General features: G+C 40.2%; 1 protein-coding gene across 1 annotated transcript in view; it reads right to left on the reverse strand.

Annotated features, from left to right (window-relative positions):
• LOC149158852 (negative regulator of systemic acquired resistance SNI1-like) overlaps positions 1-23,618 on the reverse strand; it is a 269,207-nt gene that overhangs the window by 190,310 nt on the left and 55,279 nt on the right. The window contains 1 exon segment of the mRNA XM_089436334.1: positions 1,937-2,047. Within this exon segment, the coding sequence (XP_089292460.1) occupies positions 1,937-2,047 (111 nt within the window).

Below are 23,618 nucleotides of genomic sequence, written 5' to 3' on the forward strand. Positions count from 1 at the left end.
TTCCTCCTCTGTCTAATAACCTTTGAAATTTAAAAAAAAAAAATAGAACCGAAAGGAAAAATACATAACAATATCAAAACCTAAACTAATTTGCAATCCCTAACTCATTCATTCAACTTACCAAGCTTACCTCTACTTGGCTTACCATGAAGTGCTATCTGACTTACCAGTTAATTGTTGTCTCTCCTCCCCTGCGATGCTCCTTCAATGCTCATTTTCCATTTTTAATTTTCAGTTTTAACTTTTGAGTCTTGACTCTAGATATTGATGACCTTAGATTGATTCTTTGACTCGTCACTCTTTACTATTTTTGAGTTTGAGTTATATCAATTTACTATTTTAGTCATCAGACTTCAATATCTACTATAGTCTATTTTGCTTAGTACTAATTAAATTCTAAAATGAGGAATGAGGAATTTAAATTTTAAATCAATTTAGAATTTAGAATGATGAATGATGAATTTAATTTTTAAATCAGTGTAGATTCTAGAATGATGAACATGGATCAACGTATTTCATTATTAAATCTCATGGTGCATGGATGAAATATATGCATCAGTATGAATGATGAGTATGGATCAGTGTATGTCATTATTTAATTCAAATATGTATGGATCAATGTATTTATACTTTCATAATTGAATATGAATTTGAATATATATATATATATGAAAAAATAAATCATATACCCCAATGTCCCCCCATCCCCCCTATATTTCCCTAAAATTTGAGGGTATGCCCACCCGTCCCTCTTGTGCATCTCCCCACACACATGTCCCCTTGTCCGGGACTCCTGGTGGAATATAGAGAAACAATAAGTGATTAGTCAAGGAAATCTACATGATTTTTTAATTACCTTGGTTAATTTTGAAAATATGTACACCCTTTTTTCAAGGTTTTGAATTGCTCTGTCAAGCCCTCTTTTGAACTTTAAAATGTACTTCTTGGTCATAACGCTTCCAGATATATATGCTGGAAATGAATCAGGTGGGGGAGAATATGTGCATGACTCAGTCTTTTTATGTTGTTTCAGCCTGATCAGGAAGTATTTGTGAACCGTTTATCTCTCTGATTTTGTAGTACTCAGTGCATAAGGAATATACTTTATATTCTGCTTGAAAGAAAAATACATTTTTTTGCCAGGGAAAAAAATGTGACATGTAATGATGTACGTGACAGAGGGATAAATAAAGCCTGAATTGTCTTATTACTGCAGCATCTTCAATAAACTACAATGTTTCATGTTCTCACCATTATCATGTATGAATTATGTGTGTGCAGTGTAAAATCTACCAAGTTTCAGTGTTCCTCGTGTGGGATAAATTAATTCTGATCAGCTTATTTTAGATTAGATTTATAAAAATGATGCAGATTTATTTTTTGGTCTCCAATCTCCAATTTTACCACAATTTTGTACTTCCAATTATAACCATGCGTTATCATGTAATGCAACGAGAATGGATTCATGGGAGTTATCACTCAAAGTTCCGTGCTTTTGTTGCATATTCATATCATATTCTTTATGGGCATTGCCTGGAGAGGGTAGATTCTTCTCTCCTATAGCATAATTCCATGAAAATTCTCTATTAGTTAGTGCAAAGAGAACTACCAAAAAGAACTCGCATAAAGAAAATTAACTTTGTTTAATTCAAGTTTAATGAATTCAAGTGATATTCTGCTTGAGATAGTGTAGCCTCTATACCCAGAATTATTCTAATTCCTTAACTGGGTAGACATAGAATAACTCCATTTGGGAGTCAAACCAATTCTTTTGGTATAGTTCAGATCATGGAAATTACCTTGCAGTTCTGCTTTTCCATTTCTGTATATCTTTTCCAGACACTAATCCTTTTCTACAATAGAAAGATTGAAGAAACTGAAAATATCATGCACAACTAGATGAAATTAGTTCGGATTGTTAAACAGAAACACTCACATTGTGAGAAAGTCGCTTGCTCCTGACATCAGAATCTGGTCCTACCCCCTGGGATTTGCAGTCTTCATGAAATACTTCAGTTGCAATATCCTGAACTAAAGAAACTACTTTCTGCAACAAAACAACATATGCTGTCAGATTGTGTAACAACAATTGACTGGAGCATTTTGATGGCCACATAGATTATAGAGAAACTCCTATGTTATAATTTCAAGCCAAATAATAAAGTTTATGATCTTTTGTTAATTTTAGATAACAATGGTATGTTCTATGCTTTAGCACAATTTACTTCAATGTTCCTTATCAGCCCAATGACAATTTCCAATTATTTCCAGTAGCAATCACATTAACTTAAACACATTGATAGTAAATGCAAATAGAACATAAAAACATGTGCAGAAGACAAGCCAAGACAAGAGGACACAAGATTTGGCGGATGCCAGGGAAAAACCCCAATGTGGGGAAAACCCTTTGATCAAATCTTCTTATTATTATTCAATAGTTCAGCAAAGAGAGAGAGTACAAATATCAAATTTACTTGCCCAAAACAGCCCTGTCAAAATCAGCAGTCAACTGCAGCCCTAACCAGAAAGTCAACGCTGGTCAAAGCAACACCAAAATGTCCTCCAAGCAGCTCGGTCAACAGCAGTCCAATTTGGCCTTCCAGGAAAGTTGAATCAGCCCAAAACAGTTCGGTCAAACCCAGTCAAACGAGAGAGAAACAATGTTGTAATTTCTGCGGTCAAATCTGAAGTCAATGCTGGTCAAACTGTCCCAAACTCCTCGATTTTTGTGCCAATAAATGCGGCCTCCAAAGATCGAAATTCTGCCCTGAAAACCGAAGTCAATGGAGGTCAAATGAGCCCTAGTCAACACTGGTCTGTTTTCCTGAAATTTGACCTTGCCACACATGCGAAGAAGAGAGAGGCTGTCTCCAAGTTGTACGAACCAATCAAGAGAGGACAGAGAGATGTGTGATGTGATGAGTGATGTCCAAATGAGGAGAGAGGTCACTCCTATTTATACAATTCATTGAGAGTGTGGAGACACATCTATTGGGCTTTATTTGACTGAGGCCGACCTTGACAATTTGTGCATGAGAGAGAATAAATTCAAAATTCCACTTCTGCTTGTCAAAATGAGATGATCTTTATATCAAAATTGGACCTATTGAACAGAGGAATCCAATACAATAATCATCTCCATCATATGAGTTGTCCTCGTTGATTTTTGGTAGCATCGGATGTGCTCTAAGCCTCAAAATTTGCAGGGAGTCTAGGACACATGCATTCCACAATACCTAGAAATCGTTTTGGGAAATTCCACCCGGAGACAGTTTTATTAAAATAATTAATTATTTTTAATGGGTGCCTAAGTCTAAACTTAGGAAATTAAAATAATTAAAGGGTATTAATCAAACTGAGGGAGAAACTTCTAGAAGAAAACGGAGATCGAGCCCAAATGATCTGAGCCATTGATTAGAATCTAATATGGGTCATTAATTACTCAACTAGAGGATTATAAGAAGGACTTCAATGGTCATTTCGAAAACAGATCAGTGAGAGATCAAGAGATCGAATTTCTCAAAGAGGGCAACGCAACAGTTAATAGAGAGAAGATCGAAGTGATTTCTTGCAGTGAAGGGCAGGGATAGTTTCGGTTGGAGAGTTTCCTGATCTGGGAATACATCGCAGAGAAGGCAGAGAGAAATCCAAAAGAGGCAGCATAGAGGCTACACTGGGCAGCGTAAGCTCACGTAGAGGTAGCGCAGAGCTTCAGAGGGAGTCTGAAATTCAGCTGGGAAGTCGAGTTCCAGTGCCAGAAGCCGAGGTGTGAGATCGGAGAGCCAGAGGAACGACAACAGGAGATCCGGGAAGAGGTGAAGGCAGATCCCCAGAGAGGTTGACGCAGAACTGCGTAGGCTGACGTAGTAGCTGCGCAGAGCTAGCGTGGGGCCAGCAATCCAGGGCCTAGATCAGTGTCGGATCGCCAATGATAGTGTGAGGTATTTCTCACTAATCTTCTGCTAGTCAGATTCTCTGTATTGGATAGCCAGTAAGGCATCCAAAGATTGTATTCAAAAAACTATTGCTTAATAATACAAACCCTCAGTTGTTGCACCGGTTTTCCCGCATTGGGTTTTTCCAGGGACATTTGTCCAAAAATAACGGTGTCATGTGTTGTGTATTTCTTTCTTGCTCAGTTTCTTGTTTCCGCATATAATTTTAATTGGTGAAGGCTGCAATGTATTAGTTTCGGTATTTGTTGTAGGATGCAGTAAATAATTTGTTCAATAATTTAACAAATAGAAGAAACTTAATCAGTTACTGCAGTAGAAATTTAGGTCCTCCAAATTTTTACATGATATCAAAGCACAGGTGAAGCAAGAGAGCAGACTGGAAGAGCCCAGCGTTGAAGAAGAGGAGGGAAGTCGAAGTGCAGCATAGGCAGCAAATCGAATCCCCAGAGGGATTGTGTAGTCCAGGCCAGGAGGTCAAAATTTTCATGGTAAAATCTCTCTCTGAGTGAGTCGACAGAGAGAAATATTTCCAGATCGAAGTTTGCCAGTGTCAAAGGGAGCAGCGCAGAGCAGTTTTTTGGTCAAACGCAGTTTTCTACAGCAGTTGTTGGGGCAAAAAAACGTCAAAAGAAGGGAGGAGACACTATTTGAGGGAATTTCTTCCTTAAAGGAATTCCTAGCCTAGGAGTTCAATTTCTGTATTGTTAAGCAGCAACAGAGAGGAGAAGCTCTACTAACTCCAACAAGGAGTGCGTAGGCTAGCCTAGTACTGCGCAGAGGAGAGAGGAGGCAATTCGACATTTCATTGGCAGAGATGGCAGCTAGTGGGTTAAGAGATCAAGATCGGTTGGAAGGTGCATCCAACTATGTGATCTGGAAGGCAAGGATCTCATGCCTTCTAGATGAGCACAATCTCAAAACCTATGTCGACAGTGTGGTAGTTGTACCTGCGGATCCAGATCCACTCAAGAAGTACAAGGCTAAGATGGAAAAGGCCAAGCGATTGATCCTCGACAGAGTGAGAGATCACATAGTGTGTCAAATTTCCGGAGGATACTGCCCAGCAGATGTGGGAAGCATTGGCTACACTATACGAAGGATCTTCCGAGCAGCGGAAGATGTACTTGGAGCAGAAGATGAGATCCATGCAAATGCAGAAGGGGGAACGCATTGATCCGTTCCTAATGAAGCATCAGGAAATACGAGACTCGTTGACAAGTGTGGGGTCAACACCTCAGCCTACCGAGATGGTGAGGCTGGCCCTAAATTCTGTTTCAAAAGAATGGCAAGTGTTTTTCCAGAGTATCCTTAGCAAAGAGAGATTGTCAGAATGGGAAGGGATGTGGGTCGCTCTTCAGCAAGAAGAGATGAGGGGAGACTTAGTCAAGTGCAAACTTGGTAGCAGCAGCAGCAGTGGGACGAAGCCCAAGGAGGAGGAAGAAAATGCAGCCCTTGCATCAAAGGGGCGGTAGGAACAGCGAAGAAAGAAGGACATCTCGAAGATCAAGTGCTTCCGGTGTGGTGAATTTGGTCACTACGCTACACAGTGTCCTCTCAAGAAGAACGACAAGGATGAGAAGCATGATCTGAAGGCTGCATCTGCAAAGATCGAGGAGAAGGAGTTTGCCATGGTTTCCCATATACCTCCAGAGGAGAGGTGGGGTGATCTAGAACTGTAAGTTCGAAAGAACTACAGATGGGCAGTATCCTTGAGAAGTCCACCTCTTGGATCAAAACCTTGCTACGCGAGCCCAGATCAGAAGTAGCAGGATGGACCAGTGTCAATTGGTGCAAAGGAGTGCCGGAGTGATATTTGCAGTAGCTAGGAGCCCAGAAACTGAGCAGCACACAGCAGAGTTGGCAACGGTGCAGTTGGCACAGTGCAAAGTCAGGAGTAGCCAATGTTTTAAAACTTCGACTCAAGTTCAGAACTAGCTGAGGGTCGGCTCCGACTCCAACTGCAACTCAATATCGACTCAGCCGGTTTGATTTCATTGACTCGGTCGTTGTAAAATATACATTAAATATTTATTTTTTTATGAAAAACATAATTTTCAAGATTTTCACTCATGTTTCCAAACACAAAGCATTAGAATATAAAGAGAAGACAACATATGGTCAAAGTAGGTTCATGAATATCTCCATTATATCAAAATGGCAACCATTACATTGTCCAATACATACATGATATAGAGATCAAAACAAAAACGCATAACCAAAGAGGCTCTAAATGGCCTCTACAACAAAAGTAAACTGTAAAACATCACTAGTCACCAGTACTACTAGCTACTGCTAGAAAAGCCAACATCATCTAGCTCAGACTCTGAATCAGAGTCAGACAGGGAAACCCATGGCTCCTCATCACCATCTCCAACTGCCACTGTAGAAGTAGTAGCACTAGCAGGCATAGCAAATGCACGGTGAGATAGACGAGATATGCGCTTTCGTCGTGGTTGAGTAGAGGAAGTGCCTGCAAATGGAGGACTTAGGGTTGGGCCTGGTACAAGTGGATCCGCATTCAACTGAACATTATGTTCGGCAGCAATTTCAGTTAATGCCTCTGTTTGTAAATCCAAATCAATACCAAATTCCTCGTCAAAATCAAACTCTGTTGGATGACTCTCCACTACCCAATCTGATGTTGGATCAATATCTTCCAACACAATGGGATCTGTATCGGGTCTTTTGTTCAGCAATTGGTTGCGTCTTTGTCGAAGGTTGTATTGGACATAGACTAGATCATTTAACCGTTTTTGTTCCAAACAATTTCTCTTCTTCGTGTGAATCCTCTCAAAGACATACCAATTGCGCTCACACCCAGTAGCATTGCAAGTTTGACTCAAAATATGGATTGCAAACTTCTACAATTGAGGACAATGGCTACCAAATGCCTCCTGTTGACCAGTACGTGTCAACGACCTATAGCAGTGCACCCCCTTTTTTCGCAAAAGGGATAGCGCCTGATCGACGTGTTCCTGCCATCCAGCTATCATCATCAGCATGAGGATCATTTTATAATGTAAACCTAGTCTACATGTGTATATTGTAAATGATCTCAGCAGATCTGTGTTGTGTATGTAATCACCTAAGTAAACCTACTTTTCTAGTGACTATCTACATTCCGGGAGGTTTTTTGTCTCACCAATCCATTTTCAGATGGTCGGCAGAGTTTTCTTTCAGCCTTACCCCAAAGCCAGAATGGATTTTGTCACTGGGATCTTAGGGGAGTCCTACTGTTACAAATCGAGTCTATGTAAAAGTGATTTGAGGATAATCCTAACTATTTGATTAAGTTATTTTATTACAAATTGTTTGATTTGCTAGATTATATGTGTTGCAGAACTGGGTAGTCTGTGAGGGTCTTTTGCAAATGGGTTTTCCCCCTTGAGATGTAAAAAATGTGAAAATCATGATGTAAAGTGTCTTGAGGGTTAGAAATATAATTTATCCCCTCATAGGTTAATCAATTAAATTTTCTGGCCAAAATTAATTAAAATCCTACACCAGAAATTTAATTAATTATAGGTCCTAAGTAAATTTAAATTTTCCAAAAGCAAAATTTGTGGGTCATTTTAAAAAATAAATTTTAAGAGGTCTAGGGACTAAGGTTAATTGATTATTTTGCTAAATTTTAAGCCTTTGGTCCCTGGTGTTAAGTCAAAGTCAAAATTTTGAGAAAATTAATTCAAAATTTTAATTTTTGAATTAATTAAAATGCATTTAATTGAAAAATTCGAAATTTCCTCAATAACTAAAATTTCGACGGATGAGATTAAAAGAAATTTTGATCCTCATCAACGATCGAGATTACTTTGACAAAAATCACTCGAACTAGCCGTTGGAAAATTATCTTTAAATAGAAGGTCAGTTGTTAGTTGAGATCATTCGATCTCTGGATCGTGTACTAAGCTCTCAAGCTCTCTTGTATACTTTTTTGAATTAATGCAAAAGTCTTTGGGGTTTCAAAGTGTTGTAGTGTTTCTCTTCATGAATTTATGGTAACATTGTTTTAGTTTCTGCTTAATATTATGTGAAAACTACCAATCAATAGCTCTCTTAGAATAATCTGAATACAGGTATCTTATTCAGTTTGTTGGATCTAAGGTAACATTTTTAATTTTGATTGAAGTAGTAGGTATCTCTATTTCTTCATAATTTTATTATTGTTCTATTTCTCTACTTGATTTGATGGTTGATATAGTGTTTGCAGAAGATCTCTCAGGTTTTCATTGAGCGTTTGGGGATAATCCTCAGTTGGACCAACCAACTCTCAACACATATTTTCTGAAGAGCCTACTTCATATAACCCTCAGGATTTATCTAACAATAATATTTTTTTTGCAGGGTGTTTTTGGGCTAGTACCTCTCTAAAATTTCAAAAAAATTTAAATATTTTGTGGAAATTTTGATAGATCTGGCTATTAAAAGCCTTAGATTATCAAATCTGAGAGCAGAGGTGGACTCATACTCCTCAAATCTAATAGATCTGTAAATTATTTGTATAGATCTGTTATTTACTTATGTAAATCTAAAATTTTGTAACATAATTTTGAATTTTAACACTTGGGTTTTTGAGATTTTCTCTATTTTTGTACATATTGGGTATTGGGTTTTTTTCATTTCACTTGTGCAAGAATAGATCTGAGAAATCAACCAAGAAAATCTTCAGATCTAAGATAGATCTAGACCCTAGAGGGCAAGATATGGGCTCAAAGATTGTTTGCAGGAATAGATCTGAGAAATCAGCCAAGTAAATCTTTAGATCTGAGCTAGATCTAGACCTTGGAGGGCAAGATCTGGGCTCAAAGATTGTGTGCAAGGATAGATCTAAGAAATCAGCCAAGAAAATATTTAGATCTGAACTAAATCTAGACCCTGGAGGGAAAGATCTGAGCTCAAAGATTGTTTCCAAGAATAGATCTGAGAAATCAACCAAGAAAATCTTCAGATCTGAGCTAGATCTAGACCCTAGAGGGCATGATCTAGGCTCAAAGATTGTTTGCAGGAATAGGTTTGAGAAATCAGCCAAGTAAATCTTCAAATCTGAGATTTTTCAAGCAGATCTAGGGGTTTTGAGACAGATCTGGGCCCTGGAGGGCAATATCTTATCCCAAATCTTTTTACAAGGCCAGCCATTAAAGATTTTGCAATAAATCTGAAGATCTTAAGAAAAATAATTTTTTTCAGAACAAGTGTTTCAAGTTTTGGGGCTCCTAAGCCCAGATCTGCCTTCTCCTAGCCCAACGCTAGTTCTATTGGGCCTAGTGATAGCTCTCATTGGCCCTAGATTCTCTTGCTCCATTTCTGATTTGAATATTTGATTTTCTAAAGCTAATCATTGGTGGGTTTTTTGCAGAAAATTTGGTAAAAATTTGTGTTTAAAATATTGAAATTTTTTTGGCAACTTGAGCAAGTGATCTTCAAGGCCTAGGGCCTAAGGGTTTGATCTCTAAACCACCTTTTTCCTCACTGTTCGCTACAACAGTCATATACCTTTCTAATAGTGGTGAAAAACACATCTAAGTTATTTGAAATTAACTAAAAAATTGCTAAATACATTAATAAGTTGTTTATGATTGATGTGTATCAAGTATTTGGCCTAGATCTACATTTTGGGTCACTGTTATCTCTGAATAATTCTGTTTCTGAAATCTGAAATATAACAGTGGAAAAATTTCATGTGGGTTAGCCTAAAATCAGTTCCTAAGTTGTCTAATACATTAAGGAATTAATTTCTTGAGTTTGGCATTCATCATAGGCTTATTTCATGTTTTAATTGCTCGCTGTAATAAATATATCAGATCTGATATAATTCCGGAAATCACATCATAACAGGCTGAAAATTTTTTATACTTCATGTAGCCAAGTTTGGAATAATTTCGGTAAATTTTTTGCATAAAGATATCATTGATAGCTTACTGTTTTCATTGTCATATTGTTGTTGTCATAAAGTTTTTCTTACTGCTGTCCTAAAAATTAATTTCTAAAAATTAAGTACTCTGTGATGGAATTGTGATAAAATGCATATCCTTTGTTTCATAAATTGAGGATTTTTTTGAGCATCTGTTGACATTGATATCGAATTGCAAAGTTGTTTTTGTTCTCTTTGAGCTAAATTGTATCAAGAAGATTTGAAATAAGCTGGTGTTTTAACTATAGTATCTTCAAGAGTTTATTTTCTAAGTCTTCATCTAAAAAAAGGCAAGCATTTCATTTGGGTAATTAAGAGCTTTTGCGGCATAAGTGTTTTCCCATTCTCGAGTCTAACTTCATCTCATCTTCCAGTGCATTTGCATATAAGTTAACTTTGCATAAATAAAATTTACTTCCAAACATAAGCTTAGTCGATAGATAGATCTCCATCCGTCTTTTCTTGAGAAGCTTGTTTTAATAGTACTTAAAACGATGACCTTGCAGTCATCAGAGCCACAGTCCTCTGCAGCGTCGGAGGCACTAGGTATGTTAGAATTTTAGGAGAGGTATCGTTAATCACACCTTAGTGTGCTTCTCCTGATCTTCTCTCTGCCAATTACTACGAAATCAGGATCAACACGGAAAGGATTGAAGGGTTCACATTTAAATAGGCATTTAACTAAAATTAACCAAGATTCTTGCATCTCACATTAGTTTTAGGATCTGCATTTCGTATAAAATAGTCATTCATCTAAGCAGTAATTGCTAATCGATTACTTGGTCTTAATTTCCCTAGCAAGATCGTTGACTCCATAAAGCACTGGTATCAATCGTTTAAAATCTAATCAAATCCTATAAGTCTTGTTAAATCTTAATCAAGTACTTGATTGCTTCACTGTGTCTCCCGAACTGGATAGTTTCCAACTAGTTCTTCTTCATTCCACTTTTCCATAGGGTCTACCCCCCTTAGCCTGATGTAGGGAGACGGCTTAAACGGAGAGATTGGGGATTAGGGTGACAGCCCCCAATCTAAGTTGTTGTCGCGGTGCCTAAACATTATGTGCAACAACACCTCCCACCATTGTGCTGCAAAAAACATAGTTGTGTAATGAGTTAACTCAACAAATTATATCCAACTTTCAAATTATAAACAATTTAACAAAATAAGAATTTCAAAATTGAAATTGTTTGTTTCCCTGGCTCATTTGCTTCCCTTGCAATCCTTGCTAGGTTCTTGCCAAAGGCACCTGTGGCTCTACTGAAACAAGTGATCTGTCGGTGTATCTTCGGTTGATCACTCTCCTTAGGCATCATGTTATCAATGCAGTGAATCAATCCATCGCTAACCTCCCCAGTCAAAGCTTCTGCCTCTAGAGTTTTGTAATGATACCTTGGGTTTAGAAAAAACCCAGGTGCATGTATAGGGCGATGGAATTGATTGTTCCATCTTTCATCAATGATTTCCCAAATGGGCCCATACTTAGCCACTCTATCCTTGTATACTACCTTTATTTGCTCCTTTGCTTGATCCATAGCTTCATAAATGAAGCCCATAGCCAATCTTTCCCCATCCATCAACCACAACACCTTAACCAGTGGCTCAGCAACCTTCACAATCTTTGTTGCCTTTTTCCAAAATATTTCTTCATTAACTTTCTTTTTCACATCTTTGCCATCTTGTTTGCAAGACCATTAGCATTCATTCCATTCATCACTAAAAAACACCCTTTGCAAGTTTCTATGTTGGGAAAGCATAGATTGCAATGTCAAAAAATGAGTTGCAAATCTAGTGATGGCAAGCCTAATAATATCCCTACCCCCCGCGTGTTTCCTCATCAGGCTCAAAATCCATGAGTGATTGTAGATATATTTTGTTATGCTTTTGGCATGCTCTACAGTATTCTTGACCCAATCTATTTTTGCCAATATCCTCAAGCATGAAGTCTAGGCAATGTGCAGCACATGGGGTCCAAAAGATGGTTTTGTGTTTTTCCTCTAACATTTTACCAACAAAAACATAGTTAGAGGCATTATCTGTAATGATTTGAACAACATTAGCCACCCCCACCTCTTCAACAACCTCATCCGAAAGATGAAACAACAAGCGTGCATCTTTCACCCTCTCAGATGCATCAACTGATTTTAGAAACATGGTTCCCTATGGGCAAAAGATAAGAAAGTTTATGATGGTATGGTTCCCTTGATCAGTGCATCCATCTGACATAATGGTACATCCTGTTTTTGCCCATGAACTTTTGAAATCTTTCAAATATTCATCAATGGAGGAAACTTCTTTTCGCAAAAGAGATCCCCTTAACTCATGCATAGTAGGGCCTTTGAAGCCCTTTCCAGTAGCCAATATGGCATCAAACATAGGTTCATAATATGGTGAAGAAGAAGCAATGAAGGGGATATCGGAATCATACCACCATCTAGCTATGTAATCATAGGCAGTTTCTCTCAATTTTTTCTTCCAATGGTCACCTAAAGTGGGTTGCATATGACTTCTACTAGCTTGAGGACCATGTGCATCTGATGGAGAGGAGGATGTAAAATAACTTTTGATATCACCCCTCTTTTTCATTTTACCCTTACCCTTTTTTTGAATAAACTCCAAAGAAGGAGGAACATAGAGAAAGGGGTTGGATGCATCATTGCAAGCGAAGAGCCCTCATAATCAAAATTGGGGTTGGCAGCCATCATTTGTTGTATACTCCTCTTCCTCCCAATTTCAACCTCTATTTCTTTTTCCCTAGCGTTTTCTTGCTCAAACTTCTCAAAGTTATCTAGCAACTCCTCCCACAGAAGTTTTACTCATGATAAACAAGTACATTACATCATTCATCCCAGGCATAGTGGGGAAACCCTCTCCAATTTGTGTTGATAGTGCTTCACATGGAGTAATTTGGCCTCTATTACCAGCCAAGTGTTATTTCAGCCTATGAATGCCCCCCCACCTTCCTTAACTTTTCTATGACAAAATTTGCAATGCATTTGATTATCAGTCATTTCAGCATATGCCCAACCAGCATCTTTCACTCTAGGAGCCATTTTCTAATATTTGGAGTTGGAAATGAAAGGAAAAAAAATCTGAAAACGAAAGAAAATAAATAGTAAAAAAAAATGCTTCAATGTTCATTTATTTTACAAAAAAGACTTTTCAATTTCCAGATTTGCACAAAAAAAACGGATTTTAGAAGTGAAAAAAAAAAAAAAAACCTGTAGGTACAAACCACCTCTTCAATGTTGCTCCAACAAACCAACTCTTCAATGTTGCTCCAATGGCGGACCAAGAAGCTCCTCACAGCTGCTCCAATGATTGCCCAAGACTCCTCACTGCTACTCTAAAAACAAACTCCACAACTCTTCACAAACTCCTCACAAATTCTCACACAAATGCAATGAGATAGCTGTGAGGAAATGTGAGGGGGTTGGGTAGCTTTTATAGGCTTGAGAGAGGTAAATGGACTTTAAAAATGCCTAAAATCCAATTAGAATCGAGTTAGGGGTTTGTTCCCCCCCAAAACGGTTGCCTAGGCGTGGTTGGCCGAACCGGCCGGTTTAACTCGAGTTCGGCTGAGCCAGACTCAGCACAATCGGTTCAGTCACAAACCAGCCACCGGGTCGTTTTTTCTGTCGAGCCAGATCGGGGGTCTGGCTCGGTCGGCTCGTCTGTTTTTAGAAACATTGGCAGCAACGCAGAGACTAGTAGCAGTCAAAACTCCAGCAACAGATCATCATATTGAACACATGTTTAGTAATTTTGGATGCTTTTCTGTTGTTGATGCAGTAACAGCAACAGTTGGAGAAGGTTGCAGTGCAGATGCAATGTTGTAAGTGGCAGTAGCAGCACCGATGCAAAACTTATGAGGTTTGCAGTACAGATGCAGTGTTGGCAGTGGCAGGGTCAGCGGTAGTACAAATGCAACATTTGCGCAGTGGTTGGAGGGCAGTGATGTCAGACATCAGTAGCGTAGAGGGAGATGTTACAGAGCAGGGTGATGTTTCAGCAGGTTGCATTACTAGAGCACATTGCTTGCTAAGAGGGAGTGTTGATTTCTGGTAGCATCAGATGTGCTCTAAGCCTCAAAATTTGCAGGGAGGCTAGGACACATGTATTCCACAATACCTAGAAATCGTTTTGGGAAATTCCACTCGGAGACAGTTTTATTAAAATAATTAATTATTTTTAATGGGTGCCTAAGTCTAAACTTAGAAAATTAAAATAATTAAAGGGTATTAATCAAACTGAGGGTGAAACTTCTAGAAGAAGACAGAGATCGAGTCCAAATGATTTGAGCCATTGATTAGAATCTAATCTGGGCCGTTGATTACTCAACTGGAAGATTATAAAGAGGACTTCGATGGGCATTTCGAAAACAGATCGGTGAGAGATCAAGAGATCGAATTTCTCAGAGAGGGAAGCACAACAGTTGCTAGAGAGAAGATCGAAGTGATTTCTTGCAGTGAGGGGCAGGGATGGTTCCGGTTGGAGAGTTCCCTGATCCGAGAATACATCGAAGAGGAGGCAAAGAGAGATCTAGAGGAGGCAGCGCAGAGGCTATGCTGGGCAGCGTAAGCTCACACAAAGGCAACGTAGAGCTTCAGAGGGAGTCTAAAATTCAGCTAGGAAGTCGAGTTCTAGTGCTAGAAGCCGGGGTGTGAGACCGGAGAGCCAGACGAATGAAGCTCTAGACAGCAGGAGATCCGAGAAGAAGTGACGCAGATCCCCAGAGAGGTTGACGCAGAACTACGTAGGTTGACATAGTAGTTGCGCAGAGCCAGCATGGGCCTAGATCAATGTCGTATCGGCAGTGATAGTGTGAGCTATCTCACTAATCTTCTGCCAGTTAGATTCTCTGTATTGGATAGCTAGTAAGGCATCCAAAGATTGTATTCAGAAAACTACAAACCCTCAGTTGCTACACCGGTTTTCCTGCATTAGGTTTTTAAGGGGACATTTGTCCAAAAATAACAGTGTCATGCGTTGTGTATTTCTTTCTTACTCAGTTTCTTGTTTCCGCATATAATTTTAATTGATGAAGGCTGCAGTGTATTAGTTTAGGTATTTGTTGTAGGATGCAGTAAATAATTTGTTCAGTAATTTAACAAATAGAAGAAACTTAATCAGTGGTCGCAGTAGAAATTTGGGTCCTCTAAATTTTCACAGTCCTAAGGTGGAATTTGGCCCTAGTTGCCAATTTTAACACTCCCTCTCAACTAGGGAGAATTCCACCTATTAATCCACCTGCCATCATCATGTCATCCTGTCATCATGTACCATCTCTGTCATCATTATTCTGCTCTGTTGAACCATGAAGTAATAATGAAGAAGAAGTGATCGAGAGTGAGTCATAAGATCATACCACTCTCCACTGACAAAAGCCAGTCCTTGATCCCAGATCAAGTTGTTGAACACCATGCATCCTAGCCATAGGGAGTACGGAAATACACAATGCGCCCATCAGTAGTGCTATGGTCCCTAACCATCTTCTCCCAACTCATTGGCCAGATGAGAGGTACTTCCCATGAGTCCCGCACTCCACAGGTAGGATGTGTGCTGGAGCATCAGAAGGAGAAGGTGAACCACTCATCTTGCTCATATGCCATAGGAGAAGGTGAACCACTCACCCTGCTCATATGCCATAGGAGAAGGTGAACCACTCCCAGACTCCATGGGTGGGATGTGTGCTGGGACATCGGTAGGAGAAGATGAACCACTCATCCTGGTCATATACCATAGGGGAAAGTGAATGACTCATCCTATGCATATGTCAATCGTAGGGGAAGGTGAACCACTCAGCCTACATACATGTGTCCGTAATGGTAGGGGAAGGTGAACCACTCACCCTGTATCTAGCGCACCACTAGGGAAGGTGAACCACTCACCCTATGGTCGCTCATAGCTCCAAGAAATACCCCAAGCCCCCAAGAGCTCCCAGAGCTTAGTGTCCCCCTCATACACGACCCTCATAGGAGGGTCGTTCCACAACTCCAAGTCTCTCTCGAACAGTTAAGAATTTCACCTTCCCCAAAGGCTTCGTGAGAATGCCTGTGACTTTCTCATTTGTTCTAATCTGTTGGAGCCTTATTGCGCCCCGTTTGTTATCGAGAAGCATGTTGCACATGAGGAGGGTCACATGTCTGACTTGACATGCTCTTCTACTTGGTATCCTTTATATTTTTTGGAGAATATTCTAGAAGTATGGGAACAGTTTTTCTTCCTATTTTTGGATATTCTTGGAGGGCATACTTCTGGAGACATATATATTTCATGGAGCTTTGACATTGTCAAAAGTAAAACCCTAATTGGCCATAATCTCTTAGGATTTGCTTTGTGTAGATGATCTACCTACTACATTAAGGTTTTCACTTCATCTTTTCTTATCAAGTGCTCCATCCAATTGATATCTTGCACGTTTACCCATAGAATTGTTTACCTTGGAATTCACATGTAGTGGTTGCATCATACACATTCTTGGAGGGCACATTCCATGTGGACACTGTTTATTTTTGTGTTGCATTGGCAAGTATTCATGCATGCCAAGATTCCTCCTAATTCAGCCTAGAAAAATTATGAAAATAAAAAATTCAAATTCAAATTTTTAGGCTTCACGTAGACTCCAAAAAGTCAAGCCGACCCCACCATGAAAGGGTGTGACTCTTGGTCAAATTTATCCCATTTGACTAGTATATATACACAATGGGAGTTCCTCATTTTGACCACTCACAACAACACAACATATCTTCTCAAGCATCAGCAAAAAAAGAGCTAAAAGGAGGACAAATTGACCAAGCTTTGACAAGTCAACAGATCTATTATTTGACCGAGTTTGACATGTTGTTTGAGCAAATTAACTAGCTCAGTTTGACCACAAAAGAGGTTGGCTTTGACCACAGAAACGGGTAGAGTTTGATTGCAAAAAAAGAACTGTTTGACCACAGGTTTGGTCATTGGTTCAACCGCAAGTCCAAGTTGATTGTAGGAGTAAACTACATGTCTAAAGTTCACCGTAGGAGATAAGTTGACCAAGCCAAAAGTTAACCAGATTTGACTATTTGGGTGGTTTGACCAGAATTGACTAACTGGTAGTTTGACTGGTATTTAGACTTGGATATTGGCATATATTTCTAAACATGATTGAAGTTGTAAACCTTGCTGAAGAAAATTTCTCCTAGAAGAAGAGTTGTTGGGTTTTTTCGTAAGTTTGGGTTTCCCAAGGAAAAAATTGTTGTCTATATTGTGCATGGTTGTCTCTTTATGATCTTATTGTTTTCACTATATTATTGTTGAGATTTTTTGTATTTAATCATTCAATCATATCAGTGAGATAAAGATACATTGTTAAAGATCATTAGGTAGTAATTATCAAATCAGAAAATTTGGTTTCTATTATTCATCTTGTAGAAAATTCAACATGGTATCAAAGCTTTGTTGAGAGAGCAACCACTAAACACAAATATGATGGACATCATTTGTGAAGGACTCATTTTGTGTACAAGAGATAGCCCTAGAGAGAGCTGCAGCCAAGAGAAGTAGGCCAAGTTACTTGGAGGTTTGTTAAAGCTCGAGAAAGGTCTGTTTATGGAGTTGGAAGGGATCCGCACCTATGGAAGGAGAGACTACAAGCTTGAGAAGATCATTCTAAGAGGACCGAGCCACTGAAGTTTGACTGTAGCAAGGTTTAGGGTTGTCTAAGAAGGGACACCATTGAATAGAAGGTTGGTAAGGTCATCTGCAAGGTCTATATTTGTTTACTTGTAGGTGCCACTGTTAGAGAAGCCAAAGGACATCGAGGACCACACAGAGGGTTGGTCGTAGGCCCTAAGTGTGGCTGCAGTTTGTTCAAGGAGGCCATAGGGCATGCTCAAACTATAGGAATAGGTCGAAGATTTGTTTATGCTTGATAGGAAGGGCCGAGGATGTGGAACATGCTTAGCACAAGTTGACCAAGATTGGTCGAGACCTAGATTAAGCGTCCTTTAAAATAAATGAGGTCTGATAAATAGGTCGAGAGCCTCAGGGCTGAAGGTATAGGGTTGGCTAAGCTTTGACAGAGAGGTTGGAATTAAAGGCTAGGTGAGATCTAGTAGATAAGACTTAAGGCAGATCAAAGTTAGCAGTTGCTATAATAGCTAGCCAAGATCCAAAGAAGGGATAGCACAGCAAGACAAAGGGTTGATTGAGGAGTCTTCTATACATAGTAAGTAGTGTATCGGCTGAAGGGATAAGCCCAGACCTGAGAAGTTGATCAAGGAAGTCCGGCATATGGACAGTTGATTATGTTCTAAAGGAACTGATCTCTATGTGAGCATTGGAGGTAAAGGACAACCTGGTACAAGACTAAGAAAGTCCTAAGCTCGATGAATGGCTTGCTAAGCGTAATGCCCGAAATGATGAGACAAAGGAATCCAAGCTTGCTGAGAATGCATATGGAATTCATTAAGGAGGAAAGGATCAAGAGGGAGATGACAATTCCCTACAACGCACGATGATTTCTTGATCAATCAAGAGATAAGTACTTCATATCTTTCTCCCTTGATTATTGTTATTTTTGGTGAGCCTTTAGCCTTTGTATTTTTTGCTTGGTTGTAATTATTTCTTCCATGGCCTCCTGAATGAGGTTTGCAGGTACATCGTGAAGTCTGCCAAGGAAATGATTCTGGCAACAGATGGCAACATCAAGAAGAACAAAGCAAAGTTTGTGGCAAGAATGTTCTCCCTAAGAGGGAGTACAAGGATACTTTTTGCTCCAGTTTCCGATGGTCAGGGTCTTGTATGGCCTAAGAGCTCTTTGCAGGATCAGGGCAAACCATCTCCTAAAGAAAGGACTTTGGCTAGGGTATAAAGGACTTTGACCAGGGGAGATGGATACATTCACTTGAGAAGCCAGAAGGACTTGCCTAGGTCATAAAGGACTTTGACTAGAAAGGTGAATAGCCCAAGGCAATTACGGGCGCAAATTATAGGATTGGACAAATCTTCTCCTAAGAAGCCAGAAGGGCTTGGCTAGGTCATAAAACACTGGCCAAAGGAGATAGATGTAATTCACCTGAGAAACCATAAAGGATTTTGGCTGAGTGAATGGTCCAAGGGCAGATTCTCTCTTGAAAAGCCAGAAGGATTTAGCTAAGTCCTAAAGGACTTTGACCAAAGGAGATTAATACATTTACTTAAGGAGCCATAAAGGAATTTGGCCAAAGGTAAAATGCCCTAGATACTCACATTGCATACTCCAGGATGGAGTGATCTATAGATTTGCATGTGAAGAGTTACATTGCCTATTCTAGAATGGAGTTAATCAACATAGCAAGCTCATGAACTTTTCTTATGGAGGAGAAATTTCAGCTAAGGGGAAATCTATTGCAACCAAGGAGAACACCTTCCTCGCAAAGAGGGGGTGTTGATTTTTGTGTAGCATCAGGAGGTATTGCAATGTACCAAGAGGCTTCCTAAGGCGGCCTAGGAAAACTATGAAAATAAAAAATTCAAATTCAAATTATTGGACTTAATGTAGGTTCCAAAATGTCAAGTCGGCCCCACCATGAAAGGGTGTGACTCTTGGTCAAATTCACCCCATTTGACTAGTATATATACACAATGAGAGTTTCTTATTTTGACCACTCACAACAACAAATCTTCTTAAGTAGCCACAACAAGGAGCAGAAAGGAGGACAAATAGACCAAACTTTGACCAAGTCAACAAAGTTATTATTTGACTGAGTTTAACCTATTGTTTAACCAAATTATCTTGCCCTATTTGACTATAGAAGAGGTTGACTTTGAGCGTAGAAACAGGTTGAGTTTGTTGATTTGGGGTAGCATCGAATGTGTTCTAGACCTCAAATTTTGTAGGGAGGCTTGGGCACATGCATTATAAAGAACCTAGAAACCGTTTTGGGAAATTCCATCCAGAGACGATTATATTAAAATAATTAATATTTTTAATGGAATTCCTAAGTCTAAACTTAGGAAAATTAAAATATTAATGGGTATTAATCTAATTGTGGGTGAATCTTCTACCAAAAAGGAAATCAAGTCAAAACGATCTAAGCCTTTGATTAGGAAAATACACCAAGAGAAATCAAGAAATCAATTTTCTGAAGTGAGAAGTTCTCGGGAGGAAAATTCGATTGAGGAGATTTCTTGCAACAGAGGGGCAAGGATAGCTTCTAGAGAGAGTGATTTTCTCAAACGGATAATCATCAGCAGAGAGAGGCAGAGAGTAATCCAACAGTGGCAGCGTTGAGCAAGAGGCACTGACACAGAGGTAGCGCAGAAGCCAGTGAGGAGTCCGAAATTTGCAAAGGGAATTCGAGTTTCAGAAGCCGGGAGCCGGGATGTGAGACCAGGAGGCAGAAATCGAATCTCCTGGGCAGCAAATCGACCAGCCAGAGGATTGACGCTGTCCCCAAAGAGCTTGATGCTGGGCTGACGCAGATACTGTGCAGAGGCAGCCAGAAAAGCTAGGGGCAATTAGTTTGGGGCTGGATCAACCAAGATTTCCAGTGATAGTGTGAGGTAACCTCACAATTCTTTCTACCAGTATTTCTCTCTGTAACTGAATAACCTTGTGAGGTATTCAGAGATGTATTCAGAATTTGCTACTGCTTAATAATAATAAACCCTCAGAGTTGTTGCACCAGTTTTCCCGCATTGGGTTTTTTCCGGGGACATTTGTCCAAAAATAACGGTGTCCTATGTGTTTGTATTTCCTTGCTCAGTTTCTATGTTTCAGAATCATATTTAATTTGGTGTAGGTTGCTTCAGTAATTTACTTCAATATTTCAAGAAGAAATCTGAAATAAGTTTGTAATGTAATTTACGATCTAGGTGAAGTAGATTCAGTTGGTTGCAGTAGGATTCCAAAGATTGTTAGATCTAGGAATTTTCACATGGTATCAAAGTTGTTGATGTGAAACAGGAAGAGCAGATCTAGCACTGAAGCAAGGGCCAACTTGTTGCAGCAAGCAGCAGTTCGAATCCCCTGAGGGATTGCGTAGTTCTAGCCAGGAGGGCTATATTTTCGGGTTGTCTCTCTCTCTCTGAGTCGACAAAGAGGTAAGACTGTCGGATTGAAAATTTTCCAAGGCAGAGGGAGCCATGCAGAGCCTTAGCATAGAGCTAGAGGGACACAGTTTTCTGCAAGCTAAGTGCTAGGCAGAAAAGTCGTCGGAAGAAGGAAGCAGATCACATAGTGAGGGAATACTTCCTCAATGATTTCTTGCTGAGGAAATCAGTATTTCTCATTTGTTGGGCAGCAGAGGAGCCGCATACTTACTAGCTCCATCAGGGAGTACGTAAGCTAGCCTAGAAGCTACGTAGTAGGGAGAAAGAGGAAGTTGTTCGACAATTTTCGGAGGATATGGCAACCAGTGGCTTGAGGGATTAGGACAGGTTGGACGAAGCATCCAACTACGTCATCTGGAAGGCTAGAATGTCTTTCCTTCTAGATGAGTATGCCCTCAAGACATATGTCGACAATGTCGTAATTGAACCTGCAGATGCAGATCCACTAAAGAAGTACAAGGCTAAGATGACAAAGGCCAAGAGGATGATCCTGGATGGAGTCAAGGATCATGTGGTGTGCCACATTGCTAGCAGAGCTACTGCTAAGGAGATGTGGGACGCCTTGGCCACGTTGTATCAAGGATCTTCCGAGCAGCGGAAGATGTACTTAGAACAGAAGCTGAGATTGGCTCAGATGCAGAAGGGAGAACGTGTGGATCCATTCCTCACAAAGTTGAAGGAGACCCGCGATGAGTTGTCAGTTGCAGGGCATACACCTCAGGATTCGAAGTTAGTGAGACTGGCCCTAAATTTTATCTCGAATGAGTGGCAAGTCTTTGTCCAGAGTATATTAGGCAAAGCAGCATTGCCCAATTGGGATGAGATGTGGGCAGCTCTAAAACAAGGGGAGCTGAGGAGAGACCTGGTCAAGGATAAACTCGACGGAAGCAATAGCAGCAGCGGGTCGAAGCCCAAGGAGGAGGAGGGCAATGCAGCCCTTGCATCGAAGGGGCAACTGAGGCAACAAAGATGAAAGGACGTCTCCAAGGTGAAGTGTTTCAGATGTGGCGAGATGGGCCACTATGCATCCCAGTGTGCTTTGAAGAAAAAGGACAAGGATGAGAAGCACGATCCTAAGGTTACAGCCACAAAGATCGACGAGGAGGAGTTCACTATGACATCCGAGATACCTCGAGGAGGGAGGTGGGCTGATTTGGAGATGTAATTTGAAAGAGCTACAGATGGGCAAGATCCTTGAGGAATCCACCTCTTGGATCAATACCTTGCTACAGGAGCCCAGATCAAGAATAGCAGGATGGACTAGTGTCGGATGATGCCGAGGAGTGTCAGGGAGACAATTGCAGTGGCTAGGAGCGCCAGAGTCTAAGCAGCGCAGAACAGAGTTGGCAACAGTGCAGATGGCACAGAGCAGAGGTCAACTACAGTGCAGTAGATTCAGAGGGTCAACGCCGAGACTAGCAGCAGCCAGTTCCAACATTCACGTGGTATCATACTGAACACAGTTAGTTCAGTAATTTTGGATGTTTTTCAGTTGCTTCTCTCAGCAACTGAGTTGCAGTACAGATGCAGTGTTAGCAATGACAGTGCTAGCAGCATAGCAGATGCAGCATTTGAGAGGGAGTTGTAGTACAGATGCAGTGTTGACAGTGGCAGTGTCAGCAGCAACACAGTAGTTGGTGGATAGCATGTCAGACATCAGCAGCGCAGAGGACGATGCTTCATAGTCAGAGCAGTGTGCAGCAGCAGTATGTAGCAGCAGTATATTGCTAGAGCACATTCCTCGCTAAGAGGGAGTGTTGGTTTGGGGTAGCATCAGATGTGCTCTAGGCCTCAAATTTTGTAGAGAGGCTTGGGCACATGCATTCCAAAGAACCTAGAAACCGTTTTGGTAAATTCCACCCAAAGACGATTATATTAAAATAATTAATATTTTTAATGGAGTTCCTAAGTCTAAACTTAGGAAAATTAAAATATTAATGGACATTAATCTAATTGTGGGTGAATATTCTAGAAAAAGATGGAGATCAAGTCAAAACGATCTGAGCCTTTGATTAGGAGTTAATCTAGGTCGTTGGTTGTCCAATAGGAAGATATAAGAAGGGGCTTGAGGGTCATTTGGAAAATACACCAAGAGAGATCAAGAAATCGATTTTCTGAAGTGAGAAGTTCTCAGGAGGAAAATTCGATTGAGGAGATTTCTTGCAGCAGAGGGGCAGGGATAGCTTTCATAGAGAGAGTGATTTTCTCAGCCGGAGAATCATCAGCAGAGAGAGGCAGAGAGTAATCCAGCAGTGGCAGCGTTGAGCCAGAGGGGCTGACGCAGAGCCACGCAGAGGCAGTGCAGAAGCCAATGAGGAGTCTGAAATTTGCAGAGGGAATTCGAGTTTCAAAAGCCAAGAGCCGGGGTGTGAGATCGGGAGGCAGAAATCAAATCTCCTGGGCAGCAAATCGACCAACCAAAGGATTGACGTTGTCCCCAGAGAGCTTGACACTGGGCTGACGCAGATACTGCGCAGAGGCAGCCATAAAAGCTGGGGGAAATCAGTTTGGGGCTGGATCAGCCAAGATTTCCAGTGATAGTGTGAGGTAACCTCACAATTCTTTCTACCAGTATTTCTCTTTATAACTGAATAACCCTGTGAGGTATTCAAAGATGTATTCAGAATTTGCTACTGCTTAATAATAATAAACCCTCAGAGTTGTTGCACTAGTTTTCC

Source organism: Pinus tabuliformis, chromosome 5_2 (assembly GCF_031772625.1).
Source record: "Pinus tabuliformis cultivar Carrire ecotype Pingquan chromosome 5_2, CPIR1, whole genome shotgun sequence".
In the NCBI taxonomy this organism is placed as follows: Eukaryota; Viridiplantae; Streptophyta; class Pinopsida; order Pinales; family Pinaceae; genus Pinus; species Pinus tabuliformis.